Raw genomic sequence first — 21,984 nt, 5'->3', positions numbered from 1 at the left:
AGGCAAGAATACTGAAGTGGTTTGCCATTCCCTTCTCCAGTGGACCGCATTCTGTCAGACCTCTCCACTGTGACCCAGCCATCTTGGGTGGCCCCACATGGCATGGCTTAGTTTCATTGAGTTAGACAGGGCTGTGGTCCATGTGATCAGACTGGCTAGTTGTCTGTGATTGTAGTTTCACTCTGTCTGCCCTCTGATCCCCTCTCAGTGCCTACCGTCTTACTTGGGTTTCTCTTACCTTGGACGTGGGGTCTCTCTTCACAGCTTCTCCAGCAAAGCGCAGCCACTGCTCCTTACCTTGGAAGTGGGGGTAGCTCCCCTCGGCCACCACCCCTGCCCTTGGGCACGGGGTAGCTCCACTCGTGCGCAGAGTATATCATGCAAAATGCTGGGCTGGATGAAGCACAGGTGGAATCAAGATTGCCAGGAGAAATATCAATAACCTCAGATATGCAAATGACACCACCCTAATGTCAGAAAGCAAAGAGGAACTAAAGAGCCTTTTGATGAAGGTGAAAGAGGAGAGTGAAAAAACTGACTTAAAACAACATGAAAAAACTAAGATCATGGCATCTGGTCCCATCACTTAATGCAAATAGATGGGGAAACAATGGAAACAGTGACAGACTTTATTTTCTTGGGCTCCAAAATTACTGTAAATGGTGACTGCAGCCATGAAATTAAAAGACACTTGCCCCTTGAAAGAAAAGCTATGACAAACCTAGATAGTGTATTAAAAACCAGAGATATTACTTTGCCGACAAAGACCTGTCTAGTCAAAGCTATAGTTTTTCCAGTAGTCATGTATGGATGTGAGAGCTGGACCATAAAGAAGAAGGCTGAGCTCCAAAGAAATGACGCTTTCAAATTGTGGTGCCGGAGAAGACTCTTGAGAGTCCCTTGGACTGCAAGGAGATCCAACCAGTCCATCCTAAGGGAGATCAAGCCTGAATATTCATTGGAATGACTGATGCTAAAGCTGAAGCTCCAATAATTTGGTCACCTAATGTGAAGAGCCAACTCATTGGAAAAAACCCTGATGCTGGGAAAGACTGAGGGTAGGGCGAAAAGGGGACAACAGAAGATGAGAAGGTTGGATGTCATCACTGACTCAATGGACATAAGTTTGAGCAAACTCTGGGAGGTAGTGAAGAACAGGGAAACCTGGTGTGCTGTAGTCCATAGGGTTGCAAAGAGTCAGACACAACTGAAGCGACTTAGAACACACGTATTAAAGGTATACAATTTTCATTTGTAAATCATATCTCAGGAAAGCTGGCAAAAAATAAAAACAATAGGAAAAAGAAAATGTGTGTTCATTATTAGGAATCTAATCCTGAACACAGCTGAAAGGCTGGAATTTCATAGTGCAAGTGGAGTTTTATCTTCAGTACTGTAGGAGCCTGGAACTTTAAATCAGTTGGCAACTGAGAGAAGCTACTGGGAAAAAAGGGGAAAGACTGAAAGAAAGGTCCAGATTTCTCCAGATGGCACCTTACGCAGCAGTGTGCTGCAGTGTGAGAAGTATGGACTTAGGATTCAAACCAAATCCTGCCACTTTCCTTTATTTGGCACATATTTGAGTGCCTACCATGTTCCAGGAAATGAATTGCTTGGTGATCTTAGGTAGACAACTGTTTTGAACTTCATTTTTCTCATCTGGAAAACTAAAAGTAAGACACCTCATTGGGGATGTTTCCAACATGAAATGAAATAAATATGACGTAAATCATATATTCAGAACATCAGCTATGTGTTTGAGTCTGCAGTGCACCAGGACCCTGAGTTTCCACCCTGACTTACTTTATGATAAGATTGGACAGCCCTGGCCCAAACTCGGGCTGGGGCAGTGGACTGGCACCCTGCTTGGTGTGTCTTCTGCTAAACTATCTGCCAGACATCCTGCACTCCCACCAGCTGGAGCAGAGAACACGATGGAAGTAGAAACGGCTTCTAACAAGCCTGGCTTGTCTTAATCTGGACCGGTTAGTTGAGGGAAGCAGGAGCCATTTAGTACCTAGTGGACCATCACACTCTCGCTGCTTGCCTCGTGGCAGTCTTTCCACCTCTCCCTGACTATCATTAGCTAAGGTCTATTAGGATGTCTATACAGATGTCTATAGACATCTCTGGCTATAGAGCAGGGGTCTATGTCAATAGACCTCTGGCTAAAGTCTATACAGATGTCCTGTATGCAGAGAGAAGAGGCAAAGATTGCTTTCTCTTTGCCACTGAAGAAACCTGTGCTCAATTTCTTCCACTGAAGAAATGGAACAAGACGGTGCTTTCCCAGGAGACATCTGGGCTCACCCAGCCCTTCTTCTTGGGAAGGACTTCCTCAAAGATGATTCCAGGCATCCTGCCTTTCTCCCACAACTGCAGAAGCAGCCGGATGGGCAGGCTGTTGATGCTGCCATGTGGATGCTCCCAGGAGCCCACCCGCCTGTGACTGCTCCTGCAGCCAGTCAAATGCTGCTAGGAGCTGTAGCTGGGAACACAACCCTGCAGCCCCAGCTATCGCCCAAAGCCAGACAGATGCCTCTGGTATTCGCTCTTGGAAAACTGATGGCTGTGCATGCTATCTCCTCATGTTTGTCACCTGCCACTCAGAGTCCCGCCCTGATCCCCTGACCAGTGAACTCCACACCACAAGCTTCCAACACAAGTTTTCAGGCTCCCATCTGGAAAAAACAGAACTCCTAAAGTAGGAAATTTTCCAAGCATTAAAGCATGTGCCCCAATTAACCCCCCAATGCGTGAAATGTCTACTTTGTATCCCCTCTGAGGGCTCTCATCATCTTCCTAGTCCTGTCTCTTTCCTTCTGAATGACTCGAGCCCTGGACCCTGTGTTATAGCTGAGCCTAAGATGTTCTGCAGAGCAACATGAGCCAAGAGAGGAATTCAAATTTGCCCCTTTGGACAGGGAGAAACAAGGGGATGTTGCCTGGGCTTAGGACCCCAGGACTTGGTTAGGGGAAAGGTGCCAGGCTGGAGAAGGCCTTTGTTAAGCTCCTTCTTAACTAGGTGGCTCAGATGGTAAAGTGTCCGCCCACAATGCAGGAAACCCGGGTTCAATCCCTGGGTTGGGAAGATCGCCTGGAGAAGGAAATGGCAACCCACTCCAGTACTCTTGACTGGAAAATCCCATGGATGGAGGAACCTGGTAAGCTATAGTCCATGGGGTCGCAAAGAGTCAGACATGACTGAGCGACTTCACTTTCACTTTTCTTAACTAGACTCATACTATGCAGACCTGGGAAGGCCTTGGAGGAGCACTGAGTGAAGATCATAAATTCAAATGCCTACAGGGAGAAGTCAAGCAGGTTAACAGTGAGAGAAGCAGGCAGGTTGAAAGACAACGGGATAGTTGCTCTGTAGAGAATGCCATTTTAGGCATTACAGTATAAACTTTTACAAAGGCTTGTAAAGGTTGATGAGTCAGAAAGTGGCTTGCCTGGGAGGGAGTGAGGAGGGGACGTTGAATAAGCATGAGCATGAGGGAAACTTCTGGGGTAATGGAAATGCACTGCATCTTGCTTTGGGTAGTGGTGACTCTGTGTATCAGTTCAGTTCAGCTCAGTCACTGACTCTCCGTTTACATTCATCAAATAAACCTCATCAAACAAATACTTCAGATCGGTACGTTTTGTCATACTTTAATTAATACCTCAATTTTTTACTTTTTACTTTGGCAAATTAATAAAGTTTATCTATAAAGTGATTTGACAGTCAGGCTACCTATTTGCAGTGCTGGAGAAGACTCTTGAGAGTCTCTTGGACACCAAGGAGATCAAACCAGTCAATCCTAAAGGAAATCAATCCTGAAAATCAAAGGAAATCAATCCTGAAAATCCTGGAAAGACTGATGCTGAAGATGAAGCTCCAATACTTTGGCCACCCGATTCGAAGAGCCGACTCACTGGAAAAGACCCTGATGCTGGGAAAGGCTGAGGGCAAGAGGAGAAGGGGAAGACAGAGGATGAGATGGTTGGGTGGCATCTCCAACTGGATGGACTGAGTTTGAGCAAACTCCAGGAGATGCTGATGGACAGGGAAGCCTGGCCTATGGCAGTCCATGGGGTCTCAGAGTCTGACACACGACTTAGTGACTGAACAACTACCTATTTGCAAACCTCTGTTCCAATCGGACTTATTTATCTTACAAGAGAGGCATCTAGAAACCCTGAGAAAGGAGGGTTTTCCCAAGCGCTCAGAAGAAACCTGCCTGCCCAGAAATGGCTGCGGCGCCCCGGCCAGGGGTAGGGAGACTGCAGCCTGGTTCTGTTGGCTGCGTCTCACCGCGCAGATTCGCTTCCCTGCGTTGGGAGTGGTGCCCACAGGCGGCGGTGCTAACAGAATCTCTCCGCAGGCGGTCCCCAGGGTTTGGACAGGCGTCCGCCCTCGCCTAAAAGTGAGACGATCAACTAGAGCCGCCGAGAGGAGCGGAAGTGGATGGAGCGCCAGGCCCCAGGGAGCACGGGCCAGGCGCGCAGATAAATCACGGACACCAGCGGCACGGACCGTTCGGGACAGGCACTGAGTGCCAAATTCCGACGCCGGCAGCCAAGTTCTGGGAAGGGAAATCTGATCCGGATGGGGGCAGCGGTGGTGCAAAGTGAGACCCACCTGAGTCGGGCGGGGAGGGGCTACCAGCCGCGATGGAGTCTCCTCTCCCGGCGGGTGCTCGGGCACCGGCCGAAGTCTCACCTGCTCCCTGCCCTGCCCGAGGAGGTAAGGGGTCTCCGCCCTAAAGGAGGGAAAACTAAGGTTCACTGCCGCTTCCCCGAACCTCGTAAGGACTGAGGTGGGACTCCAAGCCCAATCGTCTGCTCTCTCGCATCCAAAACGAGTTTAAGGATCTGGAGGAGTGACTCCAAGCCCGTCACAAAGCAGACGTGTCCCCGGTTTCGATGTAGGCGCCCCATGCGAGAAGGAGCCCGGGGAGAAATGGGCCCGCGGGGCGGGGATGGCGAGCTGGGGCTGCGTCCCGGGGCCAGGCTACCCGCCGGGACCTTCCGGACGCACGGAGCCCGGCCCTCCCGCCGGCGCCCGCACTGATTGGCGCTCGCGGCCGGCCTCCAGCCAGCTCACCTGCCCCTCCCAGCCAATCGGGGCCACCAGAATTGGGGCTGTCGCAGGGAGAGGGGGGTGATGCTGTTACTGGAGGCTGAGCCTCCCTCCCCGCCGGGCCCGCCGCAGCCCGGAGCCCGAGCCGCAGGCTGCGCGCCCCCTCGCCCCTAGCCGCCGCGCTCCGGGACCCGCGCACTTGAATGCCGCAGCTCCCGGGCCGCGCCGCTCCGCGACTCCGCCGGCTGGGACGCGCCCAGACGGCGCCCGCCGACGTCGCCTCCCCGCAGCCTCGCGCCGAGCCCGCCCTCGCCCAGAGCCCCGCGTCCCTGCCGGCCCCGGGGAGCGGGTGGGCCCGGCCGCGGGCAGCCCCGCCGAGGCAGGATGTTCACGTCCAAGTCCAACTCGGTGTCGCCCTCGCCGTCTCTGGAGCAGGCTGACTCGGACGCGCTAGACATCAGCACCAAGGTGCAGCTCTACGGTGTGCTGTGGAAGCGGTCCTTCGGAAGGCCGTCGGCCAAGTGGTCCCGGCGGTGAGTGCCCCTCCCGCGCCAAGTGAGGACCACCTGGGGAGGGAATCAGGGCCTAAGGACCCCCTACCGAACCCCTCACTGCCGTCCTGCGCCTGCCTTCCTTGTGACCTTGGCCTCGCCCCGTTTCGCTCTTCGCTGGCTTCTCCTGGAAGATGTAGATCCCAACCTCGGACCGGGTCACCCCTGCCCGAGGCTGGTCGACTTAGGGTGGGGCCGCTGAGTTCTCTGTGGAATGGATCTAAATCGGGGTGGGGAGAGTGGGCGCGGGCGGAAGAGATCTTGGCGGTGGTTGGAGCCCAGCTGGGTCAGATAGGGGCGTACTCTGCCTTGGAGAAAGAACCCCCCCCCCACCCCCCGTCCCCGTCTTCAGCCAGCCTCCCTGGGACCCCCGCCCCCAATTCCATCATATTCACATCCTTCTGCCCCAGGCTTCTAGAAGTGGGCTTAGAGGTGAGGCATGGGTGTCCTACCGTCCACCGCTCACTTCCACCTACTCCAACAACCGGGTACATGCAGGGAGGGAGCTTCCGAAAGGCACTGGCTAGGGGAGAGAGGAAGGGCCTGGGAGAGTCTGTGCTCACCCCGAGGAGTCTTACTGGGAACTGGGGCTTCCCAGGTGGAAGCTGGGGCTTCTTTAGTTGTAAAGAACCTGCCTGCCAATCCAGGAGATGTAAGAGACAGAGTTTGATCCCTGGGTTGGGAAGATCTCCCGGAGGAGGGCATGGCAACCCACTCTAGTTTTCTTGGCTGGGAAATCCCATGGATAGAGGAGCCTGGTAGGCTACAGTCCTTGGGGTCTCAGAGTTGGAAACGACTGAAGCGACTTAGCATGAACATGCACTCATGTGTGTCTTTAAACTGGGCCTACAGAAGGGAGACTCCAGTGCTTCAGGCAGAGAAGCTGGAACAGAAAGGAGGGACTCTTGGGGGCTGGGGGAAGGGAGATGGGGCAGGACTGAGGATGGATGGGTCCTGTCAGAAGGACTGATCCTGTGGAAGGCATGGCGGGGAAGGTCAAAGCAGCCTGGGTCTTCAGCATCAGCTTCCAGGTCCCAGCTCCAAGGCCACTCCCCAGAGGCCGGTAGCCACTCATAACTCAGCCTGGAAGGTATTGGAGGAAGGGGGAGTTCACAGCCCTGAACTTGCAGGGATCTCCCAATGCTGGTTTCAGGAGCAATGGGCCATCTTCTGGAAAGTTCTCACCTTCAGGACAATCTCAGCTCTGAGGTTTGCTGTGTGATGGCTCCTGCCTGGAGGCATGACCCTGCCAGGAAACTAGGAGGGGGTCTAGATGCCCCTTCCATCCCACCCTGTGCGTCTGCCCCTGAGCAGGGGGGCTTCCTATGTGCGCAGGAACACAGTCCAGAGGGACATGGTAATAGTGGTTTTGACGTTCTGCTTTGATGAATTATTTAATATGTCTGCAGAACAAATGGAGCTGTGGTGCTGTTTCACATTTTACACACCTGGCTTCTGCTAGACTTCTCTTTGGGGTTTAACGGGATGGCGGCTCCTTGAGTTCCTCCAAAGTTAAGCTTATCTCTGATCCCCTGAGTGGAGGCCTGGGGCAGCAGAGAAGCCATGCTGTGAGGGGTTTCCAGGGCTGAGCGGCAGCTCTCAAGCACCAGGAGCAGGCTTGTCTCTACCAAGGGCATCAAGTGGGTGTGGGGAGGCTGCTTATAAATTCAAGAACCATTAGCAGAATGCACCCCACCACCCTCTTCTACCTCAGTTGCTCCAGGCAGACAACACTCCTCTGTTGGGTCTAGCTGCTGTCCTTGGTATTACCTTTGGGCCTTGTCCTCCAAGACATCCCTTTCCATGCATTTTCACCTGTTGGCATTCCTAGTAAGTGCAGGGGATCTGCAACCCCCAGGTCTGTCCCCTAGTGCCCCTCACCCACAGGTGTGGGGACTTGGCCCCTGCATCTGCAGTTGATTCCAGGGCTGGGAGGCATTGTGGAAGTTCCCCAGCTAAAAGCACAGTGATGGAGCCCAGGGCCTTGGAGAGCTGTAGCACCCCTGCCCCAAGAATCTCCACCAGTAGCTCCCACAGCCACTCAAAAAATCATCCAGCCCAAGTCAGAACAGTGTACACGCTCTGCAAAGTCAAGTCCTCCAGCCCTCTTCCAAGGAGATTTTCATACTCTTGTTCTTTCATGGGAATTCTGGAGTTGCCACTGTGCAAAGATTCCTCCTTCCCTGGGACTCAGGAAAGAGCTAACATTCCCCTGACCTCTCTAGGCCTCTGTCCATGCTCACAGATAAACACACACACACATGTGATTTAGCCTTGGATCAGCAACAGCCAGCCAGAGAGGGTCTGGAATGGGGCGGGGGGAGGCCTGATGCTAAGCTTAGGCCCTTCACTTCCCAGAAGGGCCCCTTGGGCCCCAGTTACCTATCTGTGGCCTCTTTGGACTCCAGCTAATTAGCAGCCACAGGAAGGCCTGGGGAGGGGGCACTCAGGCCTGCCGCCGCAGAGCCCTGCCATTAGAGCGATCGATGCCGTGGTTGAGGGGGGAAGCAGCTAAGAGGAGGGGGCCTGGAAAGGCTCCTGAGCCGCATAAATAACTCATGGGCAGGATGGGAGCGGCTGCGGCCGGCTGGGTTCTGTAAAACCTCTTCCGCTCAGGCCTTGTCTCAGGGCCTGTGCCGCCAGCTCCTAGTGCCTGAGCAGCCCTTCCCATCCCGGGGTGGGAAGATGCCCTTGAGCTGAAGGGCCTGCTTTTTTCCCCCTTGAACAACAAAAAGAGAAAGGAATCCACAACGTTTTTTTAGCAGTTGGATCAGAGGATCTGGGAGAGGTGTCTAGAGGGTGACTCCTCCCCCTCACCTGTGAGCAGTGGAGACGCAGGTGCTCAGAGACAAGTAGGACAGGAGTGAAGCCTCTCTGCCTGGGCCATTGTCAGCCGCGCAGTAGCACTGGTCCAGCAGACAGGCCCGCTCTCTCCCAGGGCTTCATTCTTTTCCCAGCATTCCAGTTGTTGTTCAGTCGCGAAGTCACGTTCGATTCTGCTACCCCATGGACTACAGCATGCCAGGCTTCCCTGTCCTTCACTGTCTCCCAGAGTTTGCTCAAACCTGTGTCCACTGAGTGGATGATGCCATCCCACCATCTCATCCTCTGTTGCCCACTTCTCCTGTTGCCCTCAGTCTTTCCAAGCATCGGGGTCTTTTCCAATGAGTCGGCTCTTCCCATCATGTGGCCAAAATATTGGAGCATCAGCTTCAGCATCAGTCCTTCCAATGAATGTTCAGGGTTGATTTCCTTTAGGATTGACTGGTTTGATCTCCTTTCAGTCCAATCCAGTCCCTAATCCCTCTCCACATCTCCCAAGGCTGGAGCCTCTGATAAGGAGGGCCCAGCTGATTCCTTCCTGCATCTGGGACGTCTACACTCATGTCCCTCCTCCTCCCCAGGTATAAGGTGACTGGTGGGCCCTGAGTATCAGCTCACTCTTGTGGAGCATCGGTGGGCCCTGCCTCAGGGAGCTGAGACTCACGGTGTCTGCTAAGTGCCAGGGGAACCCTGGAGACAAGGGGGCCTCATTTCCCAAATCTCAGGCCACAACCTGCGAAGATGTGGAAAGATGCTCTGTGCAGCTGGTGTTCATCCCGCCAAAAAGACTTGAGGAGACTTTATTCCCACAGAGATTTGGGTCCGGGAGTTTCAGCCTTGGCTCTGAGCACCGCTTCCTAAAGGCAACACTGTGACACTGTCCCAAAGGGCTGCGGGGGGAGAGCTTGCCCGTCACCTCCACTCAGGCTCAGCTTCACTCCAGTGACACTGAAACTTGGTCTCGCTTCCTGGCGCACATAGCATTTCTCACAGCTGACTGGGAGGTGTCCCCCCAGCACGGCTACAGCATTTCTGCCTGTTCTATCCCAGTCTTCAGGCCTCTCTATTTTTTTTATAATCAACTTGTGCTCTCCCAACTTCTTTCAGAATGACAGTGTTTGGTGGTGGGCAGTGGCTAGGTGGCAGCTCAGGGTTCTCCCCAGATCTGTCTAAGATGGTGGCATCAAGGTTGTTTTGAGTCCTTAGCATAAGTATGATCTGGGTACACTCTCCAGATCATAGTGTAGCTGTAAGATGAAATGGCACCCATTCTGTCAGGCTTCACTGGGGTCACGTGACGATCTGCCTGGCCTGAAGTTAAATGAGTTGCTTATGCAAATAAGACATACTTCTCCCTCCCCACCCCCAGGAGCTGTCATTAGAGGGTATTGATGGGCTGCTTAAAAACAGGGGCCAGAACTCAAGTGGAACACTTTCAGGCAATTCAACTGCCTTACGTCCAAGACTTGGAAATATAAAGCAGTTTCTTTCGAGAGCGGTTGTGGCCCTGGTGGCAAGTGAACCCAGGCTCAGAGGCAGGTGCCCTGAGTTCCAGTCCCAGCTCTGCGGGTGACCAGCTGTGTAACCCAGGCCAAGGCATAGCTGCCTCACATCTCACTGGCTGGCAGTGTCTCATCCGTCAAATGGAAATGGATCAAATTGTGGCGTTTAAACTCTGTTCCCTGGTGATTGTAAAGGTGCCTTAACTCTACCACAGGGAGGTGGGGGGCAGAAGGTGGGTTCCAAGGTCCCCTCCTACTTCACCCAGTGCCTCTGCATTATTGCCTGCTTGGCATAGTAAACTTGTCTTTCCTATGCTGTTCAAAGAATTCTGCTAAGATGTTCTTTATTTTTTAAAATTGGAATATAATTCCCAGGTGGCTCCAGTGGTAAAGAACCTACCTGCCAAAGCAGGAGACGCAAGAGATGTGGTTTGATCCCTGGGTTGAGAAGATCCTTGGGAGGAGGAAATGACAACCCACTCCAGTATTCTTGCCTGAAAAATCCCATGGACAGAGGAGCCTGGTGGGCTACAGTCCATGGGGTCACAAAGTCAGACATGATTGAGTGAGCATTCACACAATTGCTTATGATGTTGTGTTAGTTTCTGCTGTACAACAGTGTGAGTCAGCTATAGGTATACATATATCCCCTCTGCTAACATTGTTTGAAGCCCCTTGTACTTGGTGATCTTTGCATAAACCCTCACTTGTCATCACCCATGTACTTCACAGGCGGGATTTCTGCTGTCCTGACATCCCAGACCTAGAGCCAGACAAGTAGCGGAGGCCAGGGTAGGCATTCCCTGAGTGTGCCAGGCTGCCCAGAAAGAACAAAAAGGGATATGCCCTGGGAGCTGTGTCATTTCTGCCACTTCTGAAAGGGACACTTCTGATAAGCCGTCCTTCCCTGGCTCTAGGATTTACTTGACTCCACACCCCACACCCCATTTCTCAGTGCCCGAGGAGCTCAGGGCTGAGGAAGCCTGGGTGCTGCTCCTGTTCTGGATGTTGGTGTCCCCAGGAAGAAGAGGCCGGCAGGCTGGGTGTCCTGCCTTCCTGGAGCGGGTAACCCATGGCCTTTCACACTTCCACAGGCCAGGGTTTCTGCTGATCCCCAGGGGCTCCAAGTTCTTGTTTCCTTATCTGTGGATGAACGGGCTGCCCAGTGTAGATGCTCCTTGTTGCATTAGCAGATATGGACCCTGGCTCCTTCCTCAGTCTCGCCGCACATCCCCACCGCCACACTGATGCACCAGCCTCCACACAAGCTTTCTGGGGCCTTGTAGACTGTGTGAAGGGAAAGTAAATGTTCAACTCTTTGCGACCCCATGGATTGTAGCCCACCAGGCTCCTCTGTCCATGGGATTCTCTAGACAAGTATACTGGAGTGGGTTGCCATTTCCTGCTTCAGCATGAAGAGAAGGTTTGTCAAAGAGCAGGGTGGAGAGGTATTTAAATCCCAGAGGTACAAGCACCTAGTTGGGTCAGTTCCCTGGTTTCCTGAGCCTTCCAGATACTGCATCTCACTACCACCAGAGCTGGGATTGTTCTCTGCTGTCTCTTGACTCTGTAGGGCCCAGGCTCTTGGATCTTCCCTGCATCCTCTCTCCTCTGCCCTCTCCCCTCACCCCACCTCCCTTCTGCTCTCCAGGATTCCCCTCCACTCCAAGTTTCTCTCACTCTGTGATGCAACGCCCTTCCCAGCTCCTACACTCACACTTGGCTTTGCACTTCCAAACCTTCAGGAGCAGTGTAGATGGGCCTTGCTTTGCCAGGACCCATTCAGTTTAGAAGGTACTTGTGGGTCTAAGTAGCCTTTTTTGCTTGCTTCCAGCTGGATCTACTGTGAGGCCCATGTTGACCGTCAAGCTCTGCTTGAGCCCTTGTTGCCTTCAGGGCACTGAGGAGGGGAGTAAAGGTGGAAGCAAAGCTGAGGAAAACCTTCCTGGGCTCCCGGGTTCAGCTCAGATGGCACCTTGCCCGCCTGGCACTGCAGTTAGTGTCCTGGCCCTCGTGTCATCCCAGATTCTGCTCTCCCTCCTTTGTCTGTTCAGCAAGCTCTGCTGACTTTTATCAGCAACAACCAAGAACTCTAATCTGCCCCTCTGCCCAACTCTGGAGCCCTCCGAGTCACCTTCTCCACGTCTAAAACTGCAAGGTGACCCCACAAGGGCCCTGTCTGAAGCCCGCTGGCAGCTCCTGTCATCTGCCACAAGGGGCCCCACCTTCTCACAGGGAACACAAGCCCCAGCCGTGTCTGGTCCCCACTGCTGTCTTTGACTTGAACTCACCTCTCACTCCCTTCCCCCACACCACTGCTCACCCCTTGGGCACTTAGCTGCCAGCGATACCAGGCGTGTTCTGATAGCCTTGAAACACAATGTTTGTTGCATCTGCTGTGCCTTCTGTCTGAGATGCTTCTCCACTTCCCTCGTCCCCTCAGTTTCCTAGACACTCCTATTCATCCTTCCAAACCCCGCGCAGTTATCACCCCCTCTCGGAGAACATTCCGGGCTGGACACCCAAACCATTCATTCCTCACCCATCTGTTCTCTTCCTGTTTCTCATACAAATTTACAAAGCGGCAGGGTACCCTGGTGCTTTACAATGTTCCCAGCTCCCCACTTGCCAGCTGTGTAACCTGGGGCATGCTACTTAACCTCTGTTCTCCGCTCATTTCATCTGGCTCATGTGAGGAGTGAATGGTTAACAATCATTCTGATGTTATTAAAACAGTGCCTGCCACAAAGGAGGAGCTGTGTAAGCATTGGCTGGGTTTTAAATTATTGATTTGTACAATCAGTGTTTGCCTATAAGCTCCCTGAGGACAGGAAATCATCAAGCCCAGGCTGTACCAGGAGGTTCGCTCATGCTGTCTGACCTGAGCTGGCCAGGGGCTTGCAGTCACCTTGCAGAGAGAAGCTCTAAGAAGACAAATCACGATGCCAGGTCTGAAACAGTAAGGAGAGCCAAGAGTAGTGGTGAGAGGGGCTGGGCATCAGAGAGCAGAGCGGCTGAGAACCTGAACTTTGTCAGCGTGTCACCCAGCCAACTTGGCTTGCCTGACACACAGCAAGCCAGATGCTGAGCCACCCAGCTTTGGAGCAGAGAAAAGGTCAAATCTGCCTCCCCAGAGGCAAGCAGCTTGGGGTATTTATGGTCTAAACAAGAAGGGAGTCTGAGGCATGGGGGGAGGTGACTGGAGGAAGGAGATGAAGGAGCCTGTGTTCTGCACAGGCGCATCTGAGTTACATGCTTCTTTATGGAAGGCGTGTGCAAATTCCAGGGAAGTCCGAAATGGAGGGAACCTGGGGCTGTGACGTCAAAACATCACCTGTGGGGCGAGCAGGTCTGTTCTATGCAGACTCTGATCAGATGTGTTGGGTCCTCCTGGTTTCAGCCAGTTTGTTGTGTTACAAGCAGAGGGCTTTTAAACAAGCTGTTCCCTTATCTGCCGGTCTGTTAAGACAAGCTCAAGAATTTGCGTTAGTCACCAGTTTCTGTTATGGATTTTTCAGCCCATGGGGCATGCTTTCAGTCCTCCCCTATCTCTTGATTCAGTTCCTCGGCTTTGACAGAAGAGGACTACCTTCTGCTGATAAGGGTGGAAGGCCTACGGAGAATTAGAGGAATGGAATTGTTTTGCATTTGATTGCAAATATGGGACCATGTTTTGGATCTGGGTTTTTTTTTCTCTTTTGAAGGCAGGTGCTTAGTCTTTATGTTGAATAATCATCATATGAATTAGAGTTTGGGGCTTAAGGATACGTGGCATAGAGCAAGTACAGAGTTTTAACAAGAAGGAATATAAATCCTAGCCAGCTCACAAAAGAATGACAGTTTAGGGGACTTCCCTAGTCGTCCAGTGTGTAGGACTTTGCCTGCCACTGTAGGGGGTGCAGGTTCAAACCCCGGGTGGGGAGTTAGGTCCCACAAACCTTGGGGCCAAAATACCAAAACATGAAAAAAACAGAAGCAATATTGTAGCAAATAAAAGACTTTAAAAATGGTTCCATATAAAGAAAGAAAATCTAAAAAAAAGAAAAAAAAAAAAAGACAGTTTAAGTAATCCCTCAGATATAAACCCATTTCCTGATGGGATCCACGAGAAGATATCTCCTAAGAATCCAGGTTCTTGGGGTGACACTTGTTGGAGCCAAGTTGCATAATTTTTTCTCAGTAGGTTTTAACTTCCAACATGGTGTTAGTATATACATAACATGAGCTACTGGCTGCCACACACACGCTCCTTCTCTGCTGCAAACCTCAGCGTCTCAGCATTTGGCTTGCTGCACGTCGGGCAGACGAACCTGGTCTGGTAACAAGCTGGCGAACTGAGTTCCCAGTCTGCCCCTTACTAGCTGCTGAATCTCTCTGTGCCTCAGTTCCCTCACCAGTGAAATGGAAATACAGCCCCAACTCTCAGAGTTGTCGTGAGAGATCAAATCAGGTAATGTCAATAAAACACTTAGAAAAGTGAGCGTGTTGGTACCTGGTAAATTTTCCTTCATCTAGAGGTGAAATTCTTTAAGACCAGAGATAAGAGGCAGCCAGGGCAGACACAGACCCTTTACTCATGCACACACTCTGGGCTTCACTGAAGCTTAGGGCTAGACAGGGAGACCCCAGGGGCTCGGACTGGAGACGAAGCTTTGCCCAGGACTGAAGTTGGCCTGGGTAGAAGGGTGGGCTTTGGACAGGAGGGAGGGGCAGGTGCAGGAAAGGGCTGTGTATTTGGAGGACAGCGAGTTGGCCAGCTGGGCTGAAGCCAAGAGCTCTTGCCAGTAGGAGTTTTTTGAGCACAAATGGGAAAGGAGGTCAGGGGAGGCAGCGGCAGACAGTGAACCTAATAATAATAAATATTATTAGTAGTAATAAAAGTAAATGTTTAAGGAATATTTACCATGTGTCACACAATGTTCAAAGACTTTATGTGAACAACTCTTTTCATTATCCCAACAACCCTAAGAGATATAGGTACTGTTAGTGTTTTCAAGTTCCCCTGGGGGACCAGAGCCCTAGAGAGATCAGAGGACTTGCCCTGGTCACACTGCTGGTTAGCGGCCGAGTTCTGACGCTTGTCTACCCCAGCCTTGACACCTACTGCCTTTGGCCCATCTGTTTCCTGCCCAGGTGATGGCCCAAAGGCCAAAGCAGCTTCTGAGGCAGTGTGGTATGGAAGTAGGAATGGAGGCTGTTGTCTGTGTTTCCAGTCCCAACTCCACCTCTACCCTGGCTATTTGACCTTGCATGTGTAGCTTCATCTCTTAGCCTTACTTTCCTGATCTGTAAAATGGGAACAAAAAGCCCTACCTTCCAGGATTATTACATGGATCAAATACTGATACCTAGGGCTTCCCTGGTGGCTCAGACAGTAAAGAATCTGCCCGCAATGCCAGAGAACAGGTTTGATATCTGGGCCAGGAATATCCCCTGGAGAAGGTAATGATAACACACTCCAGTATTCTTGCCTGGAGAATTCCATGGACAGTGGAGCCTGGTGGGCTACAGTCTACGGGGTCGCAAAGAGTCGGACACGACTGAGCAACTAACACTTTCACTTTTTCTTTCACACTTTGCATGGAAAGCAGCACATGAGAACAGCTAAGCAACCACTGACTATCTCCAGCCCTTATTCAGTGAGCCCAACTCTGCAGGACTCAGAAGGAGGCAGCCCCTGGCTTGTGGTCAGAATGGAACCCCGGGAGTAAGGGGATGTTGGAGGAAGGGGCAGGAAGAGGAAGCATCCTTCTGTGCAGGGACACTCTAACCTTGGGCCCCCACCTGCTGCAGAGAAGCTGAGAGTCATCGGCTGGAGCAGTGGGCAGGCACTGAGACAGGGTTCCAAGCAAAGCCATCCCTTTGGGTCCTTGAAGTGAGCTTGCCAGATGTACCCTTTGTTGGGTGATCCTCCTCCTTGCCAGCCAGGGAGTCACCCTCCTCCTCCAGGTCCATGCCAGTTTCCTTCCCTTGATTCCCATCCCCACCCAAAGCAAACAGAGCAGCTGCAGCCAGACCAGGCTTGGCATGCGTGGCACGTGACCCTTCATGACCCCTGTAGCCATGGGAGCCCCTAGCTCTGCCAAAGTCTGGAATAAAGCATGCCCTGGACATCCGTCTTCCCCTGCCTCTCAGCGCACAGAGAGGAGGGCCGTGACATCCTACGTGGCAGACGAGTGTGGAGGACTTTTCATGCCTTCATCCGCTGGGTCCTTTCCTGTCCCTCCTGTGGCCCCAGCCCCAAAGGGATTGCATGCCTGACCCCCTAGCCCTCCAGCAATGGTCTGTCCTCAGCCCGGCGGCCGGCCTGAGCCTTCTGCTGCACGAATCGGATTGGGTCACTCCCCTCAGAACCCTCCAGTGCCTGTCCCTCCTACTCAGAGGAAAAATCTGCCTCTATCAACTAGCAGTCTGACTTTCAGCAGGTCATGTCACCTTTCTGCTTCATTTCTGCCCATAGAAAATGCAGACACCTGCCTCACAGGATAATGAAAGTGTTAGTTGCTCAGTCATCAACAACTCTTTGCAACCCTGTGGACTGTAGCCTGCCAGGCTCCTCTGTCCACAGAACTCTCCAGGCAAGAATGCTGGAGTGGGTTGCCATTTCCTTCTCCAGGGGATCTTCTCCACCCAAGGACTGAACCCAAGTCTCCCGCATTTCTGGCAGATTCCTTACCATCTGAGCCACCAGGGAAGCCCTTATCGGATAATAGTGAGTGTAACTATTTGCAATAATGTATTGCTTGGGGTAAGTGCTAAATAAACATTAACTTTATCATTAATGCTATTATAGTAGCCAACAGGGCCTTACACAATCTGCTTTCTACCTGGTTCCCTTTGCTGCAGCCACACTGCAGTTCCTTCCAGAACCAGTTCCTCCCATTCCAGGGCCTTTGCACCTATGGCTCCTCTGCCTGGAACACTTACCTTTCCACAGATGATGCCTTCAGGCTCTCCTTGACCACTTTGTTTAGTATCAGAACCTCCCCCAGCCACCCCTCACCCCATTGATCCCCCTGCTTTATTTTCCTCTACAGCATTTATCAACATCTGGTACTTTCTCTTATTTACTGTCTGCCTCCCCACTACACACACTCAAGTATAAGCTCTATGGGAACAGGGATCTGTGTCTCTCTTGTCCACATCTCAGTCCCCGACACTCAGAACATTGCTTGGTGGGAGTGCAGCGATTATTTGTTAAATCAATGAACATTTCTTCATAGCAGCCCCAAGAGACAGATACTCGCGGCCTCATTTTGTAGGGGAGCTTTGAAGGGAAGACTCTGCAAGGCTGGGAGCCGGCTGGAGGCTGTGGCTTGAGGGATAGGGATTGTTTGCCTCCAGAGACCCATTCTGTCCCTGCCCATGTGTCCAGTGACCATCTGTCTGCCACCCTCACCGAATCCCTGGCACAGGGCTTTGCTCTGAGTGAGGAGGGGTCTCTAGAAGTGTCACAAAGGCAAGAAAGTATTTATCTTGGTCAGCTCAGGCAAATACCATAGCTTGAGTAAACAATCTGTTACACTGTTAAACCCTTCTGCTCAACAACAGAAATTTATTTTCCTAGGAGGCTGAAAGTCTGAGATCAGGTGCTGATGTAAGCAGGTTCTTTCTGGGGAGGACTCTCTTCCTGGTCTGCCGACGGCCGCCTTCTCACTATCGACGGCCGCCTTCTCACTATGTTCTCAAGGGGCCAAGTGGGAGAGCAAATGCTTCATCTTAATAGGATTGGATTGTGGACCCACTTCTGGACCTCATGTAACCTTAAGTACTATCTAAAGACCCTATTTCCAGGGACTGCCTTGGTAGTCCTGAGCTAAGAGTCCATCTGCCAGTGCAGGGGCTGCAGGTTTGATCCCTGGTTGGGATTGGAGAGCTAGGATCCCACAGGCCTTGGGACCAAAAAACCAAAACATAAAACAGAAGCAGTATTGTAACAAATTCTATAGAAACTTCAAAAATGGTCCACATGGAAGAAAAATCTTAAAAGAAATATAAGACCCCATCTCCAGGTACAGTCACATTGGAGGTTAGGGCTTCAGTTTATAAATCTGGGGGAATACAGTTCATTCCATAGCAGTATTTGGTAACCACTGAAAGGGGAGGAGAAGGGTAGAGGCGGTCCTGTGTGCCCTGTCTCCCATTTTCCTGTGGGTGACAGGACTGTGGAAATGTGCCACAGTCTAGTCCTGGCTCTTCTTCAAATTGGCAGAGTGATGAGCACAGTCTCAAACGATCCTCACAATAACCGGATGAGGTCCATGTTATCACTCCCATTCTACAGGTGAATAAACTGAGGCTCAGAGAGGCAAGCTTACTTGGTCTAGCCCCTCCCCCTCCCCCCACCCCAGGCTGAGAAATGACAGGTCTGTGTTCTTATCTACTCTATGAATTTCCTTTGAAACTGTCAGGGGACATCTCTCTTGTCCCACAGGGCTGAAGGACCATGACAGGCCCTCCAGACAAGAGTGAGCAGCCAGGGTGTGGCAGTGGTGCTAAGTGCCAAGTGCAAGGCCGGTCAGCATGTACAGGAGCTGGTCTGGTCACCAACGGTGACCAGATGAAGAGAAAGAGGGTGGGCATTCCTGGGAAAACTGTGCGGTCTCTTTTGTAGGATCATGTAAGACAGAGTGAGCCGGGAGGCAGTGAGCTTAGTGTTCATGGGGCCAAGGAGCTGAAGGGCAGAAGTGGCAGGAAGGCTGAGAAGGTGGGCAGGGGTCAGGTGCTGGGGGCCCAGAACGTGTCCGCTGTTCTGCAGATGGTGGTATTCGTGTGTTCTTCCTCCACTGGAGGGCGGGGGGTGGCAGCGGGGTGAATCAGCTTTAGCAGGAAGTCACCTCTGAGGTCCACAGCTGTCCTCAGTGTCTGGCTGGGCTGAGAGGGTCCATGCAAATAAAGAACATGGTTGGGGCGGGGTGCACAGCAAAGGACAGAGCTGAGCTCCTTTCCTGGGGGAGGTGAGACAGCAGTTGTCGGCAATCACAGTGACCTTCCCACTGTAGCTGTGGCCTCGGGAGTGTCCCATGGCTGGTGGCACCTTCAGAGATTCACCAGCCACTTTTTGAGTCCCTCCCAAGAGGGTGTGTCCAACCCAGGGTGTGCCGGTGAATGTTTAACCACCTGCTTTCTTGGGGGTGGGGTGGGGTGGAGCCTTTGATGTTTTGTAGCATTTGATGATTTCCATGGTGTAAATATTCCCACTCTGACTGATATCAGCTACCGGTATGGTGTCACTGGATTCGGAGCAGGGGAGAGTTGTGTTGTCGGCCCTCATGAGCCCATCTGAGCGGTGTTTCCAGCTCCCCCTAGTCCCGTGACTCCAACAGTCGCATTAGCAGCTGCACCAGGAGGATGGAGCTACCACTCTGGGCTCTCAGGTCCAACTGGATCTTCTGGTGTCTTATCTAGTTATCAGTCCTGTGAGAGTCCCCTGGGTGGATGCAAGAGCTCGGCCTGTGGGCATCAAAGTCAGAAAGCACCAAGGGCCTAGAGATCCCAAAGTGAAAGTGTTAGTCACTCAGTCGTGTCCGACTCTTTGCGACTCCATGGACTGTAGCCCGCCAGGCTCCTCTGTCCATGGGATTCTCCAGGCGAGAATACTGGAGTGGGTTGCCATTTCATTCCCCAGGAGATTTTCCCGACCCAGGAATTGAACCCACATCTCCTGCATTGGAGGTGGATTCCTTACTGTCTGTGTCACCAGGGAAGCCCTAAGTTAGCCCCAGGGCCCAGAAAGGAGGGCTTGGAACATCTAAGACCAAAGACAATGCAGGTGTCACATGTAGGCTGCAGGCCTGGCCTCTCCAGCCTGGTACCCACGTGCCATTTGATTGCCAGTCTTCAAGATCACTTGTCAAAAGACCCACTTTGGAACTGTGTGTCCTCCAGCCCTTCTTCTGCCCCTCCTGGGGTAGACTCACAGGGCTGAAGGTACCTGAGGGGAAGGACCACAGATACCCCCCTGTGCCAAAGGTGGCGGCTCGGCGGCTGAAGGAGCCAGCTGTGGAGGCTGCCTGTGGGCCTCCCACTTCCACTTGTCCACTGGTATGAGGGTGGGCTGCCTGTTGGAGGGGGGCTGGCCAGCTGAGGACGTTGCCTGGATGTGGCACGTGAGTTGGCAAGGATGAGTCTGCGTAGTGTCCTCATGGGCTCCCCACGTAAGCACAGATGCCCCAAGGGTGCTCTTGTTGTCCCGAGAAACCTCACCCCTTCTCTCCTGTTTGCCCCTCCTCCCCACCACCCACTATAGGTTTTTCATCATCAAAGAGAGCTTCCTTCTTTACTACTCTGAGAGCGAAAAAAAGAGCTTTGAAAGCAATAAATACTTCAATATCCATCCCAAGGTGAGGGGCCTCTCCCCAGGGCACAGTGCGGGAGGGCCCAGCAGGAGCAACAGGGGACGGTATCCTCTGAGGGGAGGGTGCTCTCCATTGTCTTGCCCTGGTCCCATAGCAAGTCTTTGTGGGGGTTGCACAAACCACCCTGGCCCCCTCCCAGGCTGTGTCCCTCTGGGAGAGTTCTGGTCTGGCTTCTAGCCTCAAGCCTTTAGCAACACCTGGATATTGGCTGAAGGCTCCCAGAGGCCTTCGGTGACCTGGGCTGGGTGGGGGGTGGGGGCCATTGTCCTGGTTCTTTCTCAGGGTGTCATCCCTCTGGGCGGCTGCCTGGTGGAGGCCAAGGAAGAGCCCAGCATGCCCTATGCCATGAAAATCTCCCACCAGGATTTCCACGTGAGTAAGGCTCTCTGCTTGGTCTGGGCTCCGCAGGGACAGAGCAGATTCCCTGGGACCCCAGGCTCCCCAGGGGCATCCCCTCCAGTGGGTTGGCCTGGGAAGAGTGTCAGTAACTCGGGGACATGGGTGAGAATGCAGAGCAGGCCTGCAGAGGCCGAGTGGTGGCGCCTGGGGTGGCTCCTTTCAGACACACCTGTGTCTTCTCTTCCTGGCAGGGGACCATCTTGCTGGCCGCTGAGTCGGAGTTTGAGCAGACCCAGTGGCTGGAGATGCTGCAGGAGTCTGGGAAGGTGTAAGTGCACCTGGGCAGGGAGGGGGGCAGTCTGAGGGTCTGGAAGGGGAAAGAGTGTGGGCTGAGCCAACCCTGACCTCCCTGCCTCTCGATTGGGATCCTGGTGGGCACAGAGACACCCTGGGAGAGGGCAGGGTGGGGAGCACAGGGCTGCGGGGAGCTGGTTTGTGTGGGGAGTGGAGACAGACCAGATTTAGAGCATCTTTGGGGAGTCTTCTAAGTGAGATTCGAGCAGAGTGAGCTTTGCTTGTTTAGAGTTACAGGGGGCAGATGTGGACACCATTTGTCTCCCACTCTCGGGAGCAAATCCAGTGTCACTAGGAGAAGTTGGCAGCCTCCTGACACCCATCCCATCTCCCCAAGCCCTAAGTTAATCGTAGCACAGACCAGTGGTTTGCAGATGACAGCCCAGGTGCAGAAACCTCCAGCCCGGCACAGCCCATTTGCACACAGACCCCGTCTCGGCCTCTGCCTATTCGTGGTGGGCTGTGCTTTCAGTTCCACAGATAATTCTGAGTGGTGCCCTGGGCCAGGCCTTGTGGCAGTGGTGGGCGTTCAGTGGTCTAGAAAGCAGCCCAGGAAGCAATCTCTTTCCTGCTCCCAAAGTGCTATTGGCCCAGCCTCCGGTGGCCCACTTTGCAGCCTGGGCCAGCCTCCGGGGACTGCAGTGGATCGATGCTGGTGGCATGCCCAGAGTCCCAGGGACCAGGGTGGGTGCGGCTGGGATTCTGGGTAGAAAGGATGATGAGGGTGCGCTATGCACTTTCTCTTTCTCCTCCGGCCTTCTGTTTTAACAGTTGTGTGTGTCTTCCTCTTCTCTCCTGTTCCATCTGCCCTTCCTCCCCAGGACTTGGAAGAATGCCCAGCTGGGAGAAGCCATGATCAAAAGCCTGGAGGCCCAGGGGCTGCAGTTGGCCAAGGAGAAGCAGGAGTATTTAGGTTGGCTGAGGGATGGGCTGCAAACAGGCTCTCTGGTGATAGCATTTCAGGGCCAGGGGCTGCAGCCCAAGATTTG

General features: G+C 52.9%; 1 protein-coding gene across 1 annotated transcript in view; it reads left to right on the top strand.

Annotated features, from left to right (window-relative positions):
- PLEKHD1 (pleckstrin homology and coiled-coil domain containing D1) overlaps nucleotides 5,175–21,984 on the top strand; it is a 31,896-nt gene continuing 15,086 nt past the window's right edge. The window contains exons 1-5 of the mRNA XM_018054039.1: nucleotides 5,175–5,601; nucleotides 20,194–20,287; nucleotides 20,585–20,674; nucleotides 20,893–20,969; nucleotides 21,817–21,908. Coding sequence (XP_017909528.1) covers nucleotides 5,453–5,601; nucleotides 20,194–20,287; nucleotides 20,585–20,674; nucleotides 20,893–20,969; nucleotides 21,817–21,908 — 502 coding nt within the window. The 5' untranslated portion in view covers nucleotides 5,175–5,452. The remainder of the gene's footprint in view (nucleotides 5,602–20,193; nucleotides 20,288–20,584; nucleotides 20,675–20,892; nucleotides 20,970–21,816; nucleotides 21,909–21,984) is intronic.

Source organism: Capra hircus, chromosome 10, assembly GCF_001704415.2.
Source record: "Capra hircus breed San Clemente chromosome 10, ASM170441v1, whole genome shotgun sequence".
Taxonomy (NCBI): Eukaryota; Metazoa; Chordata; class Mammalia; order Artiodactyla; family Bovidae; genus Capra; species Capra hircus.
Note: the sequence above shows the minus strand (reverse complement) of the source record. Positions and strands in the feature narration are given on the sequence as shown.